The sequence below is a fragment of the Cyanistes caeruleus genome, chromosome 31, assembly GCF_971803275.1.
Source record: "Cyanistes caeruleus chromosome 31, bCyaCae1.hap1.1, whole genome shotgun sequence".
Lineage (NCBI taxonomy): Eukaryota > Metazoa > Chordata > Aves > Passeriformes > Paridae > Cyanistes > Cyanistes caeruleus.
In genome coordinates, this window is record NC_141731.1 from 1,829,484 (window position 1) to 1,849,457 (window position 19,974).

A 19,974-nucleotide genomic window follows, 5' to 3' on the forward strand; every position below is an offset into this window, starting at 1 on the left:
AACATGGCCAGAGGTCCAGTCTAGGCTCAGAGCTGGAGGAGAAGCCCCACAAGTGTTTGGAATGTGGGAAGGGCTTCAGCTACAGGTCCTTCCTGCTCCGGCACCAGGTGATCCACACTGGGGAAAAGCCCTACGAGTGTGGGGAATGTGGGAAGAGTTTCAGCCAGAGCTCTGACCTGAGGAATCACCAGAGGATCCACACTGGGGAAAAGCGCTATGAGTGTGAGAAATGTGGGAAAAGCTTCACCAACACGTTTTACCTGATTAAACACCAGGTGATTCACACAGGGGAACGGCCGTACACCTGCTTGGAATGTGGAAAGAGCTTTGGGTGGAACTCCTACCTGAGGGCACACCAGCGCATCCACACCAGGGAGAGGCCGTACGAGTGTCCCAAGTGTGGGAAGAGGTTTCAGACCAGCTCCAATGTTCTCAGACACGAGCGGATTCACACAGGGGAGAGGCCCTTCCGCTGCCCCGACTGCGGGAAGGGCTTCCAGCACAACTCCAACCTTCTCAGGCACCAGCTCACCCACAGTGGGGAGAGGCCCTACGAGTGTCCCCAGTGTGGGAAGAGCTTCTCACAGAGCGCTCACTTGACCCGACACCAACGGAGGTACCACTAAGGGAAGCCCTGCGAGTGCCCCGAGTGCGGGAAGAGCTTCGTGCGCTGCTCCAGCTCCATCCCCCATGGGAGGATGGGCGTTGGATGATCCCCAGTGACCCCTGTTGGGCAGAGCCCTGGTGATCCATGGTCCTGGTGATCCGTGTTGGGAAGACAGCTGGCTGGGAGGCTCCACATCTTCCTGGCTCCCTGTGGGCACCTGGATGAAAGCAGGGGAATGAAGTCCATCAGGACACAGACCAACAATGGGAATTCCTTCAGGAGGGTGGATTTTTTGACCTTCAATCCTAGAGAAACTTTTGTTGCTGCCTCAGGAGCTCTGTGGGCAGAGAAAAGTGTGTGACACTGGGCTTGGGGGTCCTGAAGGAAGACACATGATCTAGGAGAGGGGATATCCAAACCTAGGGACCCCGTCTCACATTCTTGCTCAGGTAGAAGCCAAGCCCCAGTGCCAGAAAGACTAAACCCAACATGGAGCCCCCGATCCCCATCAGCATCTTGCTGCAGGTGGCATTTTACGGCGTCACTGGGGCATCTGCAGAGGTCAGGACCCCCAAAACCTCTCACAGAACCCCCAAGTACCTCAAAGTTCCCTCCCAGTGTCCCCCAGCCCACCCAGGACCCTCTGAAACCTCCTTCAGAGTCACTAATTTTAAACAATTAGGTATTTTAGAAAAATTGGAGATCTTAGCTAGAGATAGGCCTTGCTGGAACTAGTCAGAGATAATGATTAAGTGAGAAGCAGGATTTGAGATAATGAATTTCAGACTGAGGTAAAAAGTTACTTGTCATTGTATGTTTGGTCAGCTGTGCTTATAATGAGAAAAGAGAAACTGATAAACGGGTTCAGGAAGATCACAGACCTTACATCTGGAAACCCATTTCCAAGTCACAAGGGAGGAAATTGGAGTTGTACCAAATGTCATTTGTAATGTCAACCACTGTAAAGGTAGAAAGGTGAGAGTGAGGAAGAGCGGTTTTCCTTCATCTCTTGATGAACCCTCCTCACCAAAACGACCCCCTCCTCAAATTAGGGGGCAAACCACGCAGGCATAATGACGTTTTAAACTCATTACCATGAATTTTAGTCTGAAGTGGAGCATGGGAGGTGTTAGCATTATGAATATGTATTTATATTTTGGATATTCAAGACTCCTGTGAATAGACACTGGAATCTTTTGTCAACTTGCAGTGCGTATTAAGGGGATGACTCCTGCACTCTCCCAGTGCTGTGATTAAACATCCACTGTGTAACTTTAAACTGTTGGAGAGGTTTTTTGTCCATTAACAGATTGATATTGATACTGGATCAATATTGCTATTTTGGTAAATCACTGCCAGTCTCTTCCCAGCCTCCCCAGGACCCACCAGAGCCCCTCCTGTTCCTCTCAGGATCCCACAGCCCCCTCCCAATTTCCCCCCACTGCCCCAGGACCCCCAGACCCTCTCCCAGTCCCTTCCCAGCCCCACCAGGACTCATCAAGATTCCTCCCAGTCTCTTCCTAGCACAACCAACCTCATCCCAATCCCTGCTTTCCAATCCCCAATCTCCTTCCAGCTCCTCCAGGCTCACTCAAATCTCTCCCAGAGACACCCAGCACCCCCAAACTCCCTCCCAGGGTCCACCAGGACCCCCAGAACCCCATCCCACCCTCCCCAACATCCTTTAATCCCCTTCTCAGCCATTCTTGACCCCCAAACCCCTCTTCCAGTTTAAACCAGTCTGTCTCAAACTCCCTCCCAGTTCCTCCCAGCACACCCCAATCCCCCTCTGGGCCCCCCCAGTGCCTCCCCCGCTGCCCCCGGCGCTGTGGGGGCCGGGCCGTGCCCCAGTGCCGGCTCAGGGGGTGCTCCAGGCTGCCGTTTTCCAGCAGCACCAGGAGCTGCTGGCTCCAGTCCCCGCTGGGGAGCACGGCAGTGGCCAGCACGTGGCCCGAGAGCTGCTGCTGGCCCTGGGAGCAGCTCAGCTGGATGTGGGCAGGGGAGAAATCCATCCAGGAGCAGAGCAGGCGGCCGGGGCCGGGCTGGGAGCTGGAGGGCACCAGCGAGATGGACACGCTGGGGACTCTGGGAGAGATGGGAGAGGAGTGGTGTGAGTGAGTGGTGTGTCATTGGGAGGGACTGGGAATGGACTGGGAGGGACTGGGGTGGCACTAAAAGAGATGGGAGCAGATACTGGGACACTGGAAGAGAGCGTGGAGGTCTGGGAGTGAAGTGACAATGAACTCGGAATAGACTGGGAATGGGCTAAAAAGGAGTGGGAGGGACTCTGGGGCCTCTGGGAGGGACTGTGGTGGCACTGGGCGGGACTGTGGTGGCACTGGGCGGGACTGTGGTGGCCCTGGGAGGGACTGTGGTGGCACTGGGAGGGACTGTGGTGGCACTGGGCGGGACTGTGGTGGCACTGGGAGGGACTGGGAATGAAGTGCGCGGCACTGAGCGGCCGAGTCCAGCGCGGGGCTCTCGGCTCTGTGGATCTGCCCGGCAACTGATGAGTCATCAGAGAGACGCGCTCTGATTGGCTGAGGGGCGGCAGATCCATGGAGGGGCGAGATGGACAGGCGGGGTCACTGGGAGAGGCTGGGATGGACTGGGAGAGGCTGGGATGGACTGGGAGAGCTACGGGAGCCACTGGGAGGGACAAGGGGCCCCGGGGATGGGCACAAGGAAGGCTGAGGGCTCTGGGGTGATTCCCAGGGAGGTTTGCAGGGACACGGCCGGGCCCCTCTCTGTGCCCCTCGAGCAGCGGCCCGGACAGAAAAGTTCAGGAGCGGGAGGAGGCGTTTCTCAAGATTGATTTTAATCCTCATTCTCCTGGTCTGATTTGCTCAGTTTTAAGCTCAGTTCATTTCCCCATGTCTGGGGATCTGTGCCCCTGATGGTGATCCCTGAGTGACCTCTCCCTGCCCTTGTCCCGACCCACGAGGACTTGGATTTGTTTCAGTTCAGTGGAATTCATGGTGATTTGGGGGGAGCTGGAGCAAAGCAGCTGGAAAGCACAGTGGGCTTGACAGGGACTGAACCAGGGCAGGAGTTGGGGCTGCCTTGAGTGAGCTCTCAGTGTGAACCTTCATGGGGTCTTTAAGGGAATTTTGTTGAATTTTTATATTCATTATTAAAAAGCAGGGTCACAAGTGGAGCTCCACTTTCAGCTTGAAATGAGGGGATGGAACGTGGGCACTGGAACTTCTGTAACCTCAAGTTGTTCCTTTTTGCTGGACACTTTAGCTTTGGCAATCTGAAGCCCTTCAGCAGCAATGTCTCTGCCACCCCCTGGTTTCTGGCTCAGACCCAGCTCGCAGCTTGGACAAGGTCTGGGCTTTGTCCTCTTGAGCTTCAGGAGCCTCCCGGGAAGCACCAGCCCTCCCCAGACCACCCTTGGTAGCACTTTTTCTTTTCTCTCTCCTGACAATTTTATCCCCAAAACTGCTGTGAGAACGTTGTATCCAAGCACATCCTCCAGCGCTGCACTTTCATCCTGTGAATTCCCTGTGCAGGGAATGTGTCTGTGCTTTTCCCTGCTCTGTTCACTGACAAACAAACCTGAGCCCGTGGGACTGTCAGAGCTCCTTCCTGCAATGAAATCAGGTTGTGTTTCTCATGGCATGTTCTGGAGGAGCTTTTCTTGGTGTGTCTTGTGCTGCTGGAAATGACACAAGAGCCAGGAGGGAACAGAAGCTGCTGCTGCCCGTTGGCTCAGGGCCAGGGAACCAAGTTGTGCTCCCGGGCAGTTGGGCCCTGCTGGAAGCAGAGCCGCGTTTCCCTTGAGCAGCTCAAGCTTGTGACAGCTCCAAACAGGAAACCTCAGCAGAAAACTCTTCCTCCAAACTCAGCTGCTTTCCCTCCTGCAGCTGTTTGGGAAAGAGCCTCAAAGCACAGACTCTGCTGGGAGCCATTGGTGCATTTCCTCCCTCCCGGCAGCAGCAGCTCCTGAGCTCTTCACGGGCTCCTGGCCCTTCGCAAACCCTTCAGGTCCCTTGGAACTCTCAGCAGTCACTAACATAGGTATTTCTTTCATATTTAATCTGCATTTAAACTTCTCTTTTTCTCTCCTCTCTATCTTTTTAATCTCCTCTTTATCTCCTTTAATCCCGACAGCCCCAGTAGGATGGGGCTGGAGTCTTGGGGTGGGTGTGGGATGAACTGAGGATCCAGCAGAGAAGGGCAAGGCAGAGGGGAGAGGACTCAGCCAACCCTTCTCCTGCTCTCTCCTCCCCCAGGCTCCAGCTAAAGCAAGTCAGACTGGAAAGGATCCCACAAATGCTGTGTTCTCCTCCCTCTGAGCTTGGCTGGGGATCCTCAGCTTCAGCCTGGTGCAGTGGCTTAGATTCGCTAATTTGAGATTTTTGGCTAATGCACTAAATTGAAGAGGTTTATTATTACTTAATCAACTTTCACCTTTGCCAAGTTCTGCTGCACTGTGTCTGCTTTTCACCCAATACACTGCTAGCTCACCTACACACATGTGCTTCTTAGGATAATATTTAGATTCATAGCTTACTCTATAAAATCACACAATTACAGTTGAAAACTCTCCACCATCTCACTCAATGCAGTTTTTTATTTACTTATGGCATATTCTTACTTGCAGCTATAGGAACATAAGCTTATGAATTCTCGACTCAGCATCTGTGAACCTTTAGCATTGCATGAACCCAAGTTCCTTCCAAGGCTGTAAATCAAACCCTTCAGTGTCTGTGGAAGTTTCTGTCTTTCCATTTCCCACAGCCCAGCAAAGGATTTGTGACCCTTTGTGACAGAGGAGAACCTGCCAGGCAATTTTGTGTTTGCTGTAGGGAATGTTGGGTTGCTCTGCATCAATTCCCAGAGCAGCGCAGAGCATTGGCTTTGTGATGTCAGGGCATGGATGCCACCTTGTTGTGGTGACATCCCAAGGTTGCCTTGGTGCACGGAAGGCCTCAGGGTCAGAGCAGCTCTTGGGCTTGCTCAGTGCAGGAGCATCCTCCTGCTTGAGGCGTTTGTCAGTGGGCAGCTGCACACTGACAGGAGCCGTGTTTGTTCTTGTGGTGGAGCAGAGTGTGCAAACTGGCACAGCAGTGCTACAGTGATGGAGCAGCTCGCTGTTGCCATTTGCGCCATTTATGTCATCGGCTATTCCGGCTATTATCTGACCAACCTGGCACGTAAGTAGAGGTTTTCCCTGGCTGGAACCTGAGCTGGCTTTTGTAGGTCTCCCTGCTCTTTCTTAGTGACCGGGTTGCTATTGAAACACAAAGACCATTAGGGTGCCACTGGTTTGGTAAAGCTCCAGTCAACACCTTCAGCAAAACACGGGGTGTCTGTAGCCAGGGGGCTGCGGGCAGCATTTGCAGGGCTTCTGTTCCCTCCACGGGAGAGCCTGTGGCAGCAGAGTCTGGCATTTCCTCACTTTGCTGGCTCAATCTCTTGGGGTGACTTTACTTTTAAGATAGCTCTGAGAGCTGGGGAAGTTGAAACTGCTGGAGGCTGATGGGAGTTTTTTCTCCTGACTAATTCCTGGCCATGGGTGAGAATTGGCAGCGGTTTTAACTATTGAGAAGTGAGATCAACCTGTGAACACCACCTGAAGATGTGAGGCCGGGAATTTCTTGCTCTCTTTGGTTTCTGGCTTCTGACGAGGTCACAGGGCTCTGTCTCGGCCTCCTCCCCCCCTCCAGGCCGGACAAGGCTGCAGAGGGCGGGGTGGGGGGAGAAACGGAGCCGGCCAGCCTGACTTGGTTTGCAGTTTCTGCCACTGAACTGAAACCTGACACCATCAACATCTGCAGTTTTAGCAAGATTTTAACTCTTTTACTGCCTGCATGAGACTTGCAGATTAATCCTTTTTTTCCAGAGAGAGAGAGAGGGAGTGATCAACCATCAACCCATCAAAGAGAGTGAAGAAAAAAATTAAATTGAGAGGGGGAAGAAAAATAAGGAGATGCTTTAATAAGCTGAAATATTTTTCTGTTAAAGCTATGGAGATGGACAGTAGTGTTCTGAAAAAAACTCCTTTAATTCATGACAGAGTATATTGGGAGGAATGGAGTGTTTCCAAGTGCGGATTTTGAGCAAATGATGTGGTTGTGACACTGTGAGATGCTGGAACAGAGGGGGAGAAGTAAGAGTTGAAGATTTATGGCTTTTAAGAAGCAAAAAGAAAACTTCTGTTTCCAGGAGGGCTCACAAAAACAGATGAAGAGAACTTTTGTCTTTGAATAACTCATTCATAAAAATGACATCCCTGGACTCATGACCCATAACACACCTCAGAGTGATGGGAAATGGGAGGAGACAACTGATGGCAGATTTCTGGGCAGCTGGCATCAGAGAAATAGAAAGCTATGAAGAAAAATAGTTTTCTTGTGAAAAACTCCACAGATAGCAGAAGAAGACTTCTGTTTCTCTACAAAGACTGATGAAAAGACTCTAGCAGGAATTGGGACTGTTTTAAACACCAAAGTTCCAAAGTTTTTTGTCTCCATGTTGTCATGTAAACAAGGGAATGGTTGGGTAGTGGGGGAGAAAAGGGTTGTTCTGGAAGTTTTATTCTGGTTTCTTATTCTTGTAGTTTTTGTCAATAAACTTTCTTTATTCCATTTAAGTTTTAAGCCTGTTTTCCTCTTGTTCTAATCCATATCTCACTGCAAGAAATAAGTAAGTTTTCTAGTGATTTTTTCGTTGCTGCTTTAAACCACACCAGTCAAGCAAGACACCTTTGAAAATGCAGACTGGGAGATCTTCTCAGATGCTGCTCTAAATAGGCCATGGTTCTCTCCAGTTTTCTCAAAGAATTTGGTTTATTTTCCTTGCCCACTGCAGGTCATCTGAGCCGTGTGTTCAGAGGTGCCGATCCTGAGGTGAGTCAGAAAGGAACATTTGATGCTCCTGGTGTTTCAGAATTGTGCAGGGAACTGTGAGCTTGGCCTGTGGCAGTAGAGTGCAGAGGGCCAGTTGGGTGGGCTGAAAGAAGATCCATTTCCATGTTTACAACAGCAATAGCAAAGGCATTGTTGGCTATTTCCTAATTTTCCATTGCAGAGCTTTAAAAGAACTCAAAGCTCAGATTGCAGAGAGAACGTTGCTTGCTGATAGTAGCCAGGGTGAACTCTCTAATTCAGAACTATTTGCAGCCTGGCTGAATTAACCCATTTTAATTTACTTGGAGTGACTTAGAATCCCATTGCTATCAAAGCTGATGATTTGTGCTTGGTAGAGCTGGTTGTAGAAATCGAGCTGAAGAGAAATAAGGTTCTAAATGATAGGGAGCTGCCTGTCCCTAACTCCACCATCTGTCCACAGAGCCCAGAAGCAAGAGCAGACTCTGCTGTGGCTCCCTCTGCTCCTGGAGAAGAGGCCAAAGAGGAGCAAAATGAGCAAAAGGAGCACGAGCCTCCAGCTGTGGTCACAGCCCAGCCTGACCATGCCCAGACAGTAAGTGCCAGTGCTGGGTGCTGCTGTCTTTAGTGCAAGGCAGAGCTGCAAGTTTCTGAGCAGCCAGCACTTGCTGTTGCTGGCTGAGGATGCTGAGTGCTGGAGTCCTGCCAGCACCCACCCATTCCCCCATCCTGTGGCAGCTGGAAATTGGGCTTTGAGCCGTCGTGCTGAGGCCCCAAAGCGCTGCTGCCTGCGGGTGAGCAGCTGGCTGCTTGGCTCAGGGAAGCTCTGTCTCTTGGCTTCTGCCAAGCCATGTCCAAGGGCTCACACGGCATTTCTGGGGCTCACAGGGATTGGTTTGTTTCCTTTCCCTTTTTGGAAACCTCTGCATGACCTGGAGAAGTGTTCTGCAGTTTTCTGGAGTAATTCTTCACTTCTGCAGAGTCTTTTAGGCCACCTGTCTTTTGGCTTTTGATAAGCTGCAAGGAGATGATTGTGTTGTCCATGAAGCTGTGGCCGGCCATTCTTGTCCTGTGTGGCCAAAGAAACAAACTGTGTAGTTCTGAAGCCTTCTTCTGAGGCAAAATCCAAAAAGTGGCAAGTTTCTCTTGATACGTTTTGTGGTGAAGTCTGCAGCTTTGGAAACTGCATTGGAGCCTAGTGTGGGGGCAAAGCTGCAAGTCCTTGAGTCCTGTCTTGTGTTGCTAAGAACCCCTTTAGAGATGGTTGTTCTTTCTCCTCAGAGCTGTTTTCCTCCTCCTGCCTCTTCTGTCCTGACACTCCCTGTTTAACCTATAAATTTCTGCCTGTCCTAGTGAGGTGGGACAATTCCATGGTTTAGGTGGTTTTTGCTGACTTTGGTCATACATGCATTACATGACCCATGGCTTCCTTCATTGGCATCCCTAGGGGTGTGTCAATTAATTTGTTGATGGGGCCTTTTGAGGATCTCTGTCAGTGCCACTCAGAATTCTCAGCTGACAAAAGAGGGAGGAGAAACACCTTGATCCTCTTCCATATCCTGAGGTGGCCATAGAGGCTCTCTGACCTGCAGCAGAGGATCAAATTGCACACATCCTTGTCTCCTGAATGAGCAGGATTTCTAACAAGAGTGTAGATGTCAGAAGGGCAGGACTGGCAGGGCAGGCCTGAAAAGGGCAGCTCCCAGGCACTTGCTCTCCATTTGTGTGTACAGAACATCGAGGCAGAGCCCCAGGCAGAGCTGCCCGAAGCTCCGAGGGCCATCATGGCAGTGAAGAGGAGGCCTGAGGAAGACAGAAGCATTGAAGAGGAGATGAATCTCCCCTGGCAGAGAGGAAATCAAGAAAACCAGGTGAGTGAAAGTGTGGCAGACACTCCACTCATGGACATTCCTCTCTCTGGTTCTTCACAGGCCTCCGAGGAGGAGCTTCTGGCAGAGCTGCAGGAAGCTGAGGCTAGGATCAGGGCAAGGGAGAACAGGCTGGAGGAAGAAAGGAAGATCATCGAAGAGAAATTCCATCTCCTCACTCAGCAGCAAGAGGCTCTAGAAAATCGAGTGAGTGAAAGAGCGATAGGCACAGCAGTCACTGCAGTCTGGTGCTTTCTGCCCTTCTTGCCTTTCCTCTGCAGAGCAGCAGGGGGCTGGGCTGATGCCTCTCAGTGCCATCCTGCTGTAGTGTCTATCCCAGCTGCTTGGAAGGACATTTCCTGCTGTGCTCAATCTCAGCTGCTGCCCTGGACAGTGGCACCAGTCATTTGCCCCTTTTGCCAGCACTCATCTCAAGGGATTCCTGCTGGCCTGCTCCTGCTCTCCTTGTTTCTTCAGGGCTTTTTGCAAGTGAACTCAGTCCCCCAGACAGATTTGGAATACGAGCTGCAAGCTGTCTGTATCCCTTGGTGAATCTGCTGCTGTCCTGCTCTTTCCCTTTGCTCACAGTCAATGAGCCTTGGCACACAGGGACAAGCTGTGGTCTCTGACTGCTTTGTTCTCTTTGACTTGAGGTGGACGTGTTGATATCTCACCTGGCAGCCTGCGAAGGCTTCCAGCAAATGCCTGCTGATGAAGAGCCCCAAGGTCGGCGGCAGGCACAGGTACTGTCCCAAGCACAAGTGCTGCAGGCTGAGCACCTTCTGAAGATGGTGCAGGAAAAGAGGACTGAGGGGGAGGAGCTCCAGCATTAGAACAAGGAGCTGCAAATGTGTCTGCAGCCCTTGGAGGGGGAAAGGGATCCGTGGGAGGAAGTGCAATGGTCGTTGTTGCAGTCATCCTTGAGAAAATCCAGGAAAATGGAATATGAAACTGGCCATCAACTTGATTAAAACCAACCTTGGGTTTTGACCATTTGGTTCCAGAAGTGGGCATCCAAAAAATCCAGCTGATGAGCTTTGCATGTGGCTAACAGCAACTTCCTAAGCGCTTGCATTTGAAAAGGGAACTCGGGGTAATCTCTGCCAGCCAGCTTTCTGACACAAACTCCTTTCTTCTCTCAGATCTATGCAGGCTCTTCCATTCAATCTGCTGCAGCAGCAGCAGCAGCAGCATCTAAAGGAGCCTTTGTTCCCCAAGCTGAGCAGTGGAGCCGGGGCAGTTTGTCCATTTCCAGCAGTGACACATCTGCTGCTCAGCTCCAGGAGAGCCAGGGAGACTTCGTGGGGCAACTGAGTACGTCTGGTGTATTTCTTGTCTGGGGGACAGTGTATTGCGTGCACGTGCCAGCAGAGCTGTAGCAAATGATCCTCCTCACTTTGGTGTCCCAGAGACATTTAGGACTCCCCATAGGAACTGCTGTGCTCTGAGGCAGCGAGAGAGCGCTCTGGCTGTTCCTGCTGCCTCTGAGGGCAGCTTGGACTGGCTCGGCTTTGCCTGGCATTCCCTTGCCACTAAAGGCAGCAGCAGGAATTGTTCTTGGATCAGCAGGAGGCTGTGGCCTAGCAAATGATCTATGCAAGTTCTGTGTGCTAGTGGCCAAACTGAACAGAGTATTTAATTCCTAAGTTCTCCTTAGACTCCAGACTTCCCACCTGTCGTCAGCACCAAAAGACTTCACAGAAACAGATTTGGGATTTTGTCTTTTTGTTGTGGTTCTGTTTTCTGTGTGGTGTTTTTTATAGATTTTTGTTTTGGTTTTGGTGTTTTTTTGGTAGAGTTTGTTTTTTCTCCATCCTGAAAGAGGTGTTCTGCCCCATGTGTCTTACTGGTGTCATTTTTAGGACTGTTTTTATTGCCTCTACTACATCTACAAGGTTTTTATGAGAATGCTGTATTTTTGTCAGTGAGGACTCCTTTGAAACTACATCAGGTGACAGCAGAAACAGAGAGCAAGAGATGTTTTCATTGGGCCCACAATGAAGAAACAGATACTTGTGCCACAATCCGTAATTAATATCCTAGTTTTATTTTTATAAAGATGTGTCCAAGAGACACATCGGCGTGGTGTGATCAGATAAAACAGCACTGCAGGCATTTCTCAGGAGCGAGCCTGCAGCCCCTGTGCTGTGTATTCCTCAGATCCATGGCACTTTTTCATACCTGATTCCCAGCCATTCCCATGACTCTTAGAATCCTACCTATTGGCCCAAGCCCTGCTCAGATCAGTCTCTGGGAAAACACATCAAGCCCTTTGTGATTCTGCAGCACAACCCATTTAATCTGCTTCTTACCCATAACAGCTGCCAGTGCTGTGCTCTCAGAAAAGACCTGGTGGGGCTGAGAAAAGATCCCAGCTGATTTGGTGTCTACCTTCACCTGCTGGGACACAAAAGGGCCTTGATCTGCACCTGGCTGTGTCTGATCTCCAAGGCAATGCTGTTGTGTCCTGAACGGGGGCCACAGCTTGTCAGGGGCTCAGGCTGGCTGTGTCTTCTTGCCATTGCTTGTCAGTGCTCATGCTTGGCCTTTGCCAGCCTTGTGCTGTGCCCTGCTGTGCTCTCTGCGCTTCATTTCCTTCCAAGGACTGGACAAAATCAGTCTCTCTGCTGCCCATTTGTACTGCACAACTGCCTGTCTTGTTGCTGCTGTGCTTGCTGCCCAGCTGACCACAGAGGGTTCAGAGCCCCAGACAGCGGGGCTGCCTTTGGCATCTCCTGCAAGTTGGGATCTCTGCCTGAAAGTGAGCATCTTGCATTTTGTTTCCCTCAGGGAGAATGGTGAACAAGGAAAATCCCATCACAAAATACATTGAACTGGAAAGTCTTGGCAGCGGGTGAGTCCAACCACAGTCACTTCTACACAGCCACGGGCCAGGTGTTTCACTGGGGGAATATCCATCAAGTGGGAAGTCAGACAAGTTGTCCACATGTTTAGACAGCGGGCTTAGTCTGCCCCATCTCTCAGTACTGGCCAGAATTTGTCAAGTGTGCTCAGAAGGCATTGTCAAAGACATCTCCATGCTGCCAAGGTCTTGCCTGCAGCAAGGAACAGAACCTGGTAAATCTGCTTGTCTCTCAAGTGTGGGACAGCTCAGGATTCATTTCCTTCACATTTTTGGATGTCTCCAAATCATCTGGCCACACTAATGAAAGGAGAAGAATCTTGCTTGCCTGAAAGCACAACCTACCCCCAATGAGAGCTGTCAGATAACAGTTCTCAGGAACATTTCTCTCCAAGAGTTTGCTAAAGGAAATACTCCATGCTCAGGATTAGAATTGCACAGTTTAGAAGCTGATAGCCGAGATGAAGGAATAAGCTGCCTTTTGGAGCTGAGGCAGTAAAGCCCAAGGCTTCAGGAACAGGCCCAGTGCCCAGGCACTTGAGGGGAAAATGCATCATCTGCCTTCTGGCAGACCCCTCCTGCAACCTGCAGCTTTTAGGCATTTACAGCAGAGCTCTCCTGTCTGGACTGGCTTTCAGTGCAAGATCTAAATGGCTTCTCCTTTCTTTGCTGCTGTTTTGTTTCTAGGGGTTTTGGAGAGGTTTCCAGAGCACTTGACATTGCAACAGGAGGAGAGGTAAATGTCAACAGCCCCTGCAGCCTCTGCTGCTCTCCAGGCCTTTCCCCACTGCTGACAGCTGTGGCTGGAGCTTTGAGGAGAGCTGTGCTGAAAAGGCACAAGAAGCACAGACTGGAGCCAGCCTGCAAATTGCACTTGGAACAGGCTTTGTGGACAAGGCAAATCGCCAGTGGCCACATGTCCTGTAACTGACCCCCAAGGGAGCAGAGAAATGGGCTGTTGCAATGTCACTTCCTAATTACTCCAGTGATGAGGTCTAATCACAAGGCACTTGGGCACAGCTTGGCTGTGCCATTCCAAAATCACTTGCTCCATGTGTGTTGTGGTCTCATGCTACCAATTTTCTCAAATTACTCCTTTTCAATGTCATTTGAGGTGGCCATAAAGAAAATAAATGTGCAAGGAGTGAGTAGGAAGATACTAACCATGAATGAAATCAGGATCATGGAGAGTAATAGGAGTCCCAGGATCGTGAATTACTTAGCCAGGTGAGTGGTCACGGTCCTATCCCTTGAATGTTTCTTTACATACTACAAGCATGAGAGCTTAAAAACCCACTTTGGTCAGTGGCAGGAAATAGAGCTGTTAATGATTATTTCTCTACTTATCTCCAATGGATGGGAAGAGACTGCATTTTGTCTGCATGAATCCACCCTGGCAAATGCAGACTGAAAATTGTTCAAAACCCTGCATCAGCCCTATCTTAAGAATTCAATACCTTCTAAGTTCATTGCCTCCACAGTTCTTTGGGCTTGAGTTTTTCAAGTTTCTTAAATGCTGATGAACCATCCAAGAGAGGATTGCCCTTGCATTGTTGCCCCTCTTTTCCATTGCTGTGCATGCCAGGAAGACTAGGTGCTTATTTCCAGAAATGCCATGCGTGACAGGTTTTTTATCTGGGCTCTTCCTAAACTGCCTTTCTCCTTGAGACAGCACAGACTGCAAACACTGCACAGCCTAGAGGCAATGTCTGTGCCTTTTCTTCTGCCCTTGTCTCACAGGGACCCAGAAACAAGACTCAAGCAAAAAACCAAGCTAGCCGTGCATGTTCACCTGCATGGCCTTGTTTCCTTTTTTCAGCTACCTTGTGCATGAGGAACTCTGGCTGGTGATGGAGTACATGGACGGAGGCACTCTGAGAGATCTCATCGACGAGATTCAAATGTCTGAAGGAGAGATTGCAGCTGTCAGTCGGGAGGTCAGGGATCCCATCTGTGCTTCCAAGGCCTTGAGCTGCATTGGCTGGGAAACAGGGGCTCAGAACGGGAGGGATTTCATGGGCCAGGCTTGGTTTCTGTGCTGCTGCTCGGCTATGGGCAAGCAAGAGCATCTCAAGGGAACTGTCTGCCAGTGCCCCTACACTCACTGGACTCACTTCCTGTACTCTTATCCCCTGCTCTTGTATTCTATCTCTGTCTCTTGCATTGCCATTTGCAGTTCTCCACTGAGAAAGGTGCTGCTCTGCTACTGTGGGAGCAGCAGGCTCTTGCTCTCAATGGCGCTGTGTTCTGCCATTCCTCCCCATTCCCCTGCAAAGGGAACCTTCCACAGCTGTTTCCTTGCTTGTGCGATGAACTCACAGCACTACTTTTTGTCCTCCTGGTTCTGTTTTCTCTCTCAGTGCCTGCAAGGACTGGATTTTCTTCACTCCAACCACGTGATCCATCGAGATGTCAAGAGCAACAACATCCTTCTCAGAACTGACGGCTCTGTCAAGCTGGGTCAGTGTATTCTTGCTCAGCTTCAGCCTTCCAGGAATGGGGGGTGTGGGGCTGCTTTCAGTGACTGCCAGCTCCCCAAAAATGCTGCTGCTGGCAGTGCAGGGGTCCCCCCTGCTGTGGGCTGAAGGCACAGTTGCAGGGTGCACACAGCTATGACAAGGAACCACAAGCAGCCAAGAGTGCTATTGCTCTGTGTGTGTCTGTGTGTGTTCCTTCCAGAGGGAGGGAGCTGCAATCTAAACCTTCAGGGGAACAAAAGGCACTGCTGGAGGAAGTGTAAGAAATGGGGGGATGTTTGAAGTAGCCAATTCATATTTCCTTGGCTAAAGCCCCAAGGAAAGAGAGCAGGGAGTGTTGTCCAGGAAATTCAACTGCACATTCTCAAACTTCCACTGGGGAATTCTCTGGCTTGGTTTCCTAATTGAGAGTATTAAAATTAAAAGAGTATTTTGCTTTCTCCTCAGCTGATTTTGGCCTTTCTGCTCAGCTCACCCCTGAGCAAAATCAGCGGTGCTCGGTGACCGGGACTCCTTGGTGGATGGCACCTGAAGTGGTGAAGCGTCAACCATATGGCCCCAAAGTGGACGTGTGGTCTTTTGGAATTGTGGCAATTGAAATGGCCGAACAAAAAACTCCTTATGACAGTTTCACTGCTCGATCGGTAAGGAGCAAATACTCTCTGATCTCGCTGTCTTTCTCACCTGTCCCGGGTTCTCTGCTCACTGCACAAAATCCCATGGCCATCTGCTGGAAGTACTTCCACCAAGGCCCCTTCTACAAATGGCCCTGCAGCACATCAGCATCTGCTGGAGCTTTGGTTGCAGCACTGGGGAAACTCAAGCCTTACCTCGCCCAAACCATCTCCATTCTCAGGCAGCATTTTGCTTTGCCTTACAAGTCGTTCCAGCTCTTTTGGCTGTGTAGATGGCCCCAAGAATAGGAAACAAGCATCTCAGAGCTGGTGATATCTTTCCAGAAATGAAGCAAAGAAACTCAAACCAAACCAAGTTTCTAAAACAGTGCTTTTGAGAGAAGAGGTGCAGCCCCATTCTTCTCACAGGGAAACTTGCCTGAAACCTGGAGATGAGGCTGTAAAGCCAGAGTCTCTTCTGCTTCTTGTGCAGTGCTGCTGAGACACTCAGTGACCACCTTCTTTCCTAACCCAAGCCACTTTCTCCATATCACCAAGCTGGAGCCTGGTGACGGGGAGAGCCTGCCAAAACCTCCTGTTTGTTTCCTGGCACTTTCTGGGATGGGCACAGCGTTAATGCATTGACTTGAGAATCCAACGAGCACAGGCTTACCACAGGGATGACACTTCTGATTTCACCGTGAATATTTTCCTTTTGCCACATAAGGGAACCTGAAACTTTCAGAGTGCTGAGAGACAGAGCTGCAGGTGGCTCCTGTGTGCCCAAACAGGCATTTTCAACCCAATACATTTGTGGAGGCATCTTAATGTGTCTGTGTTGGAAATGAGATTCCAAAGGTTTGTTTCCTTCCCTGAGGAACACCTGCTGCATTTCCTTTCTTTTCTTCCAATTACCATCATTTTCAAGAACAGGACAAAAAGCCTGAAGAGTTTTGTTTCATGGCAGCTGTGCTTAAGGGACCAACAAGCACTGCAGAGATTCTTTTCACATAAGAATCCTTGGAATAGTACAGTTAGTTAGAATAGCATAATCCCTCTTCCAAAAAGGCTGCCAAGCTGCTCGGAATCCTCTGAGAAGGAAACATGTATTTGCTGATGTAGTTGCCACTAACTAGATCAGGCAATGAAATCAGCTGCCAAGGCAAGATCTGCTGGATGTTGGCAAAGCTGTGGCTTTGGGGCTTGGGTTTTTTCATGATACAGGAAAGTCGTCATCCAAATGCTACAGGAAAGTCATGTCTGCCTCTCTGTCAGGGCAAAAACTGCCACTGCAGAGTGGAGCTGGAACAATGGGCTCTGGGAGAGCAGTTCCAGATGGGAAAGAAGCAGGTGGAGCCTTGTGTTTCCTTTTTCCCCAGGCTAAATTCCACATAGCCACAGAAGGGACCCCACAGCTGCGGCAGCCCGAGCAATTCTCGCCTTTGCTGCGTGACTTCCTGAGCTGCTGCCTGCAGAAAGGCGAGGCGCAGCGCTGGTCTGCCAAGGAGCTGCTGCAGGTAAAATGCCAAAAGGGCTGCAGGTGAAACAGTGTCCCAGGGATGGGCTCCTCCTCCACTGAAATCCAAGGCATCAGATGAGCCCCCATCCTCCTCCCTTCCAACCTTGGTGCTGTTCAGCTGACAGTGGGGAGCAATCCTAGACTGGGCTGGGCTGGCAGGGAGTGCTGGGTTTTAGCGCTGGCTAAAATCACCAGGGCACTTACTCATTTCTTGCTGGGAGCTATGGATCAGGAGAAGGGCAAAACAGGCTTCAAACTTCAAAGGAATAACAAATTTTATTATCAGGCCCACAAGAGTAAGAAAGGTCTCACCTGTGCAGTGAAAGGGTTCAATCTCACCCAGGTCATGGCAGTCACGGTGTTGGATTTCAGGCTGTGCTGGGCCCCTCTCTCTGCCCGGGAGCCGCTGGGAGGGGAGGCTCGGCCTGGAGCCGTCGCTGCACCCCGGGGAGAGGGTTTAGTGTGGGCAAGATGTCAGCAGCCGTGGCCTGGCCCAGCCTGGGGCCGGGGTCCCGCAGCCTCCATCCCCCGCCCGGGAGCCGCTGGGCTCTGGCCCGGCCTCCCCCAGGAGCACAGGCCGTGGGTGAGCAGGGCCGGCCTCACCAGAGCTCCGTTACCTTCGGGCTCCGGAAGCAAAGAGGGCCAGTGCCCGGGCTGGTGGTTTTCAAAATGTGCATCATCACACAGGCACATCTCATTTCTAAATGGTGCAAAATGTTGTCAGTTCTCAGAACTAGCCAGCCATTGGCCTGTCTCAGGCACAGGGGACGCTCCCAGCAGCTTCTCTCAAAGAAATCACTTCCGTGCGGGGTTTCTTACTTCTTTCCCTAAATGTCAATTCATCTCAAACTAACACACAGGGACATGGAAAGATCATCTAGTCTGTGTCCTGCAATGAGCAGGGACATCTTTCAAGAGATCAGGATACTCACACCTCAGATATTTCCAGGGATGGGCCTCCTACCAGCTCTTGGGGCAACCTGTGCCACTCTTGCCCCATGCTCCTGACCTACTCTGACTCAATCCCCATTCCATTTAAAAAGTATTCCCCTGCCTTTCAAGCTCTTCGCTTGGAAAATCATGCTTTCTTGTTGTTTTCTTTTCCTTTCTGCAGCATCAATTTATAACATCGGCCATGCCTGGGTCCAGCCTGGCACCTCTCATCGTTGCTGTGAAGAAGTGGAAGGAGGAGGCAGGAATGCAACAATCAATTTATAAACTGTCTTCTCCATGACCAACTTAGAGTAGGATTATAGAGTAGGATTGCAGAGTAGGATTGTAGAGTAGGATTATAGAGTAGGATTGTAGTGCAGGATGGTAGTGTAGGTTTGTAGTGTAGGATTGTAGAGTAGGATTTTAAATAAAATTTCTCAAATCTCAACTCCTTTGGAACATTTCTCTCCTTCTGACCCTGTGAGAAAGCTCAACATTTCCTCCTGAATTGTCAGTTTTTTCTTAGAGGTGGAAAGTGACAATGATGGCTTCTTTGGTATGGTTACAAAGTGGGGAAGGCTCCTCTTCATTCATCCTCTCCAGACCACACTGCCTTTGGAATATGGCCAACTGGCCAAGTTTTGCCCAGCTCTGGCATTTCTATTTGAGGCAGAAACAGCAATGGCATTTGCAGGAAAAACCAAAGGAGGAGCAGTGCAACGCAAACATCCTGTGCAGATGCAGGCTGTGCAGATGTGACTCGAGAGTATTTGGGTTCCTGCCACTTGGATTTGTATCCCTAAGAGAAATCTCTTTGGCTGGAGGAGAGTCTGGCTGAAGAGAGAAAGCAGAAAGAGCAGTGAGGGTGCTGTGCAAGGTCTCCTGTGGTGCAGAGCTGTCAGCGACTGTGAGGTGAGAGCGGGCCCGGCCTTGGCCAGGCTGGAGCCCCAGCAGAGCCCTGACAGAGCCCAGAGAAGCCTGAGCCTCGGCAGAGGCAGGCTGGAAGGAGGCCCTTGGAGCTGCAAGAGGCAGCAGCCTGGCCCTGGCTGCCTCTTGCTGGCCCCAGGCAAATCCTCCGCTCTCAGGGCCAAGCTGGCAGCTGGCTGCTCCTGAGGGGAAGCGGCGCCGTGCTGGGCACAGCACACACTGGTGCCATGGGCTGTCTGGAGTCTGCACAGGAGGAGAGAAAGGCAAAGAGCAGCCCAGGGCTGCTGCCCTGCCTGACCATTGCTGCTCTTCTGCCGCCTGCCCTGGAACTCCTGGCAATGGTCAGCAGTGTGTGCAGCACTCTGGGCACAGGGGGAGGGAGCCGGGCTGCTCCGCAGGCTCCAGCACAGGGCAGTGTCCTTCAGGCACGGCATTTCTGCCAGGGGAACCGAGGCCAGCGTGAGGCAGTGACAGCAAGTCAGGGCACATCTGCACGAGCCAGTGCCTCACACAGCTCTGGGACCAAGCGCCTGCAATCCTGGAGCTCTGCACTGAGCCACAGCAAAGATGTGAAATGCAGAGGGCTTTGCAGAAATATTCAGGGGCACCAGGCCAGCCTGCTTGGTGCTCTCTGGGGCACAGCAAGCACTGTGCAATGCAGCTCGGAGCTGCTGGCAGAGAGGGACTATGGGCATGTGCCTGAGGCTTGTTCTTGAGTAGTGATTTGGGAGGGAGCAGAAGGGTCTCAGTAGGCAATTGGTGTTTTCTTCATGAATTGCTGAATGAAAGACACAATGTGGCCTCACGCAGCAAGAGAACTTGCAGAACTTAGTAAGTTTGTGTTGAATTCCCAGAAAAGGAAGCAGAGGTGTTGAACTGTAACAAATAGGGCTCGTGAATTCCATTAGCTTTAACAAACAGTGCTGAACCCTGTATTCCCCCACTGCAGTGATTCATGTCTGCAAGTGGCTATCTTAGCCTTGAGAATAAAGAGAGTGGTCCTGGTAAGAAGGTAGCTGGAATGCATTCACAGGAAGAAAGTGGTTTTAGGAGTCTCTTGACATCCAGAGGAGAAGATGAGGAACGGGTGTTTCCAAAAGATTGTGTCAGGGACCGCAGTCGTGTTTGAGGCCCTGCCACATTTGATCCATGTTTGAGCAGGTTGACAAGACAATGAAGAAAACTGCATCGTTTAAGGGGTGGGAACTTGACCCTTGCAAGAGAAGCAATGTATTGGTCAGTCGGTGGGCAGTTAACTTTTGAAAGAGGAACAATGCATAATGGAGGCATTGTTGGCTTGGAGTCGCTATTCTGAGCCATTGTGGCCTCA

At 50.8% G+C, this 19,974-nt stretch overlaps 2 protein-coding genes across 2 annotated transcripts in view; one reads left to right on the plus strand and one right to left on the minus strand.

Annotated features, from left to right (window-relative positions):
* The window catches only part of LOC111945436 (uncharacterized), a 93,207-nt gene that overhangs the window by 11,998 nt on the left and 61,235 nt on the right, over positions 1-19,974 (minus strand). The gene's annotated exons all lie outside the window — the stretch shown is intronic.
* Positions 12,075-18,165, plus strand: LOC147648685 (serine/threonine-protein kinase PAK 1-like). The gene is made up of 8 exons (XM_086866558.1): positions 12,075-12,165; positions 12,862-12,910; positions 13,289-13,401; positions 13,994-14,111; positions 14,535-14,634; positions 15,099-15,295; positions 16,645-16,782; positions 17,899-18,165. Exons 1-8 carry the CDS (start codon positions 12,107-12,109, stop codon positions 18,016-18,018), a joined length of 894 nt encoding a protein of 297 aa, XP_086722684.1. The 5' UTR covers positions 12,075-12,106; the 3' UTR covers positions 18,019-18,165.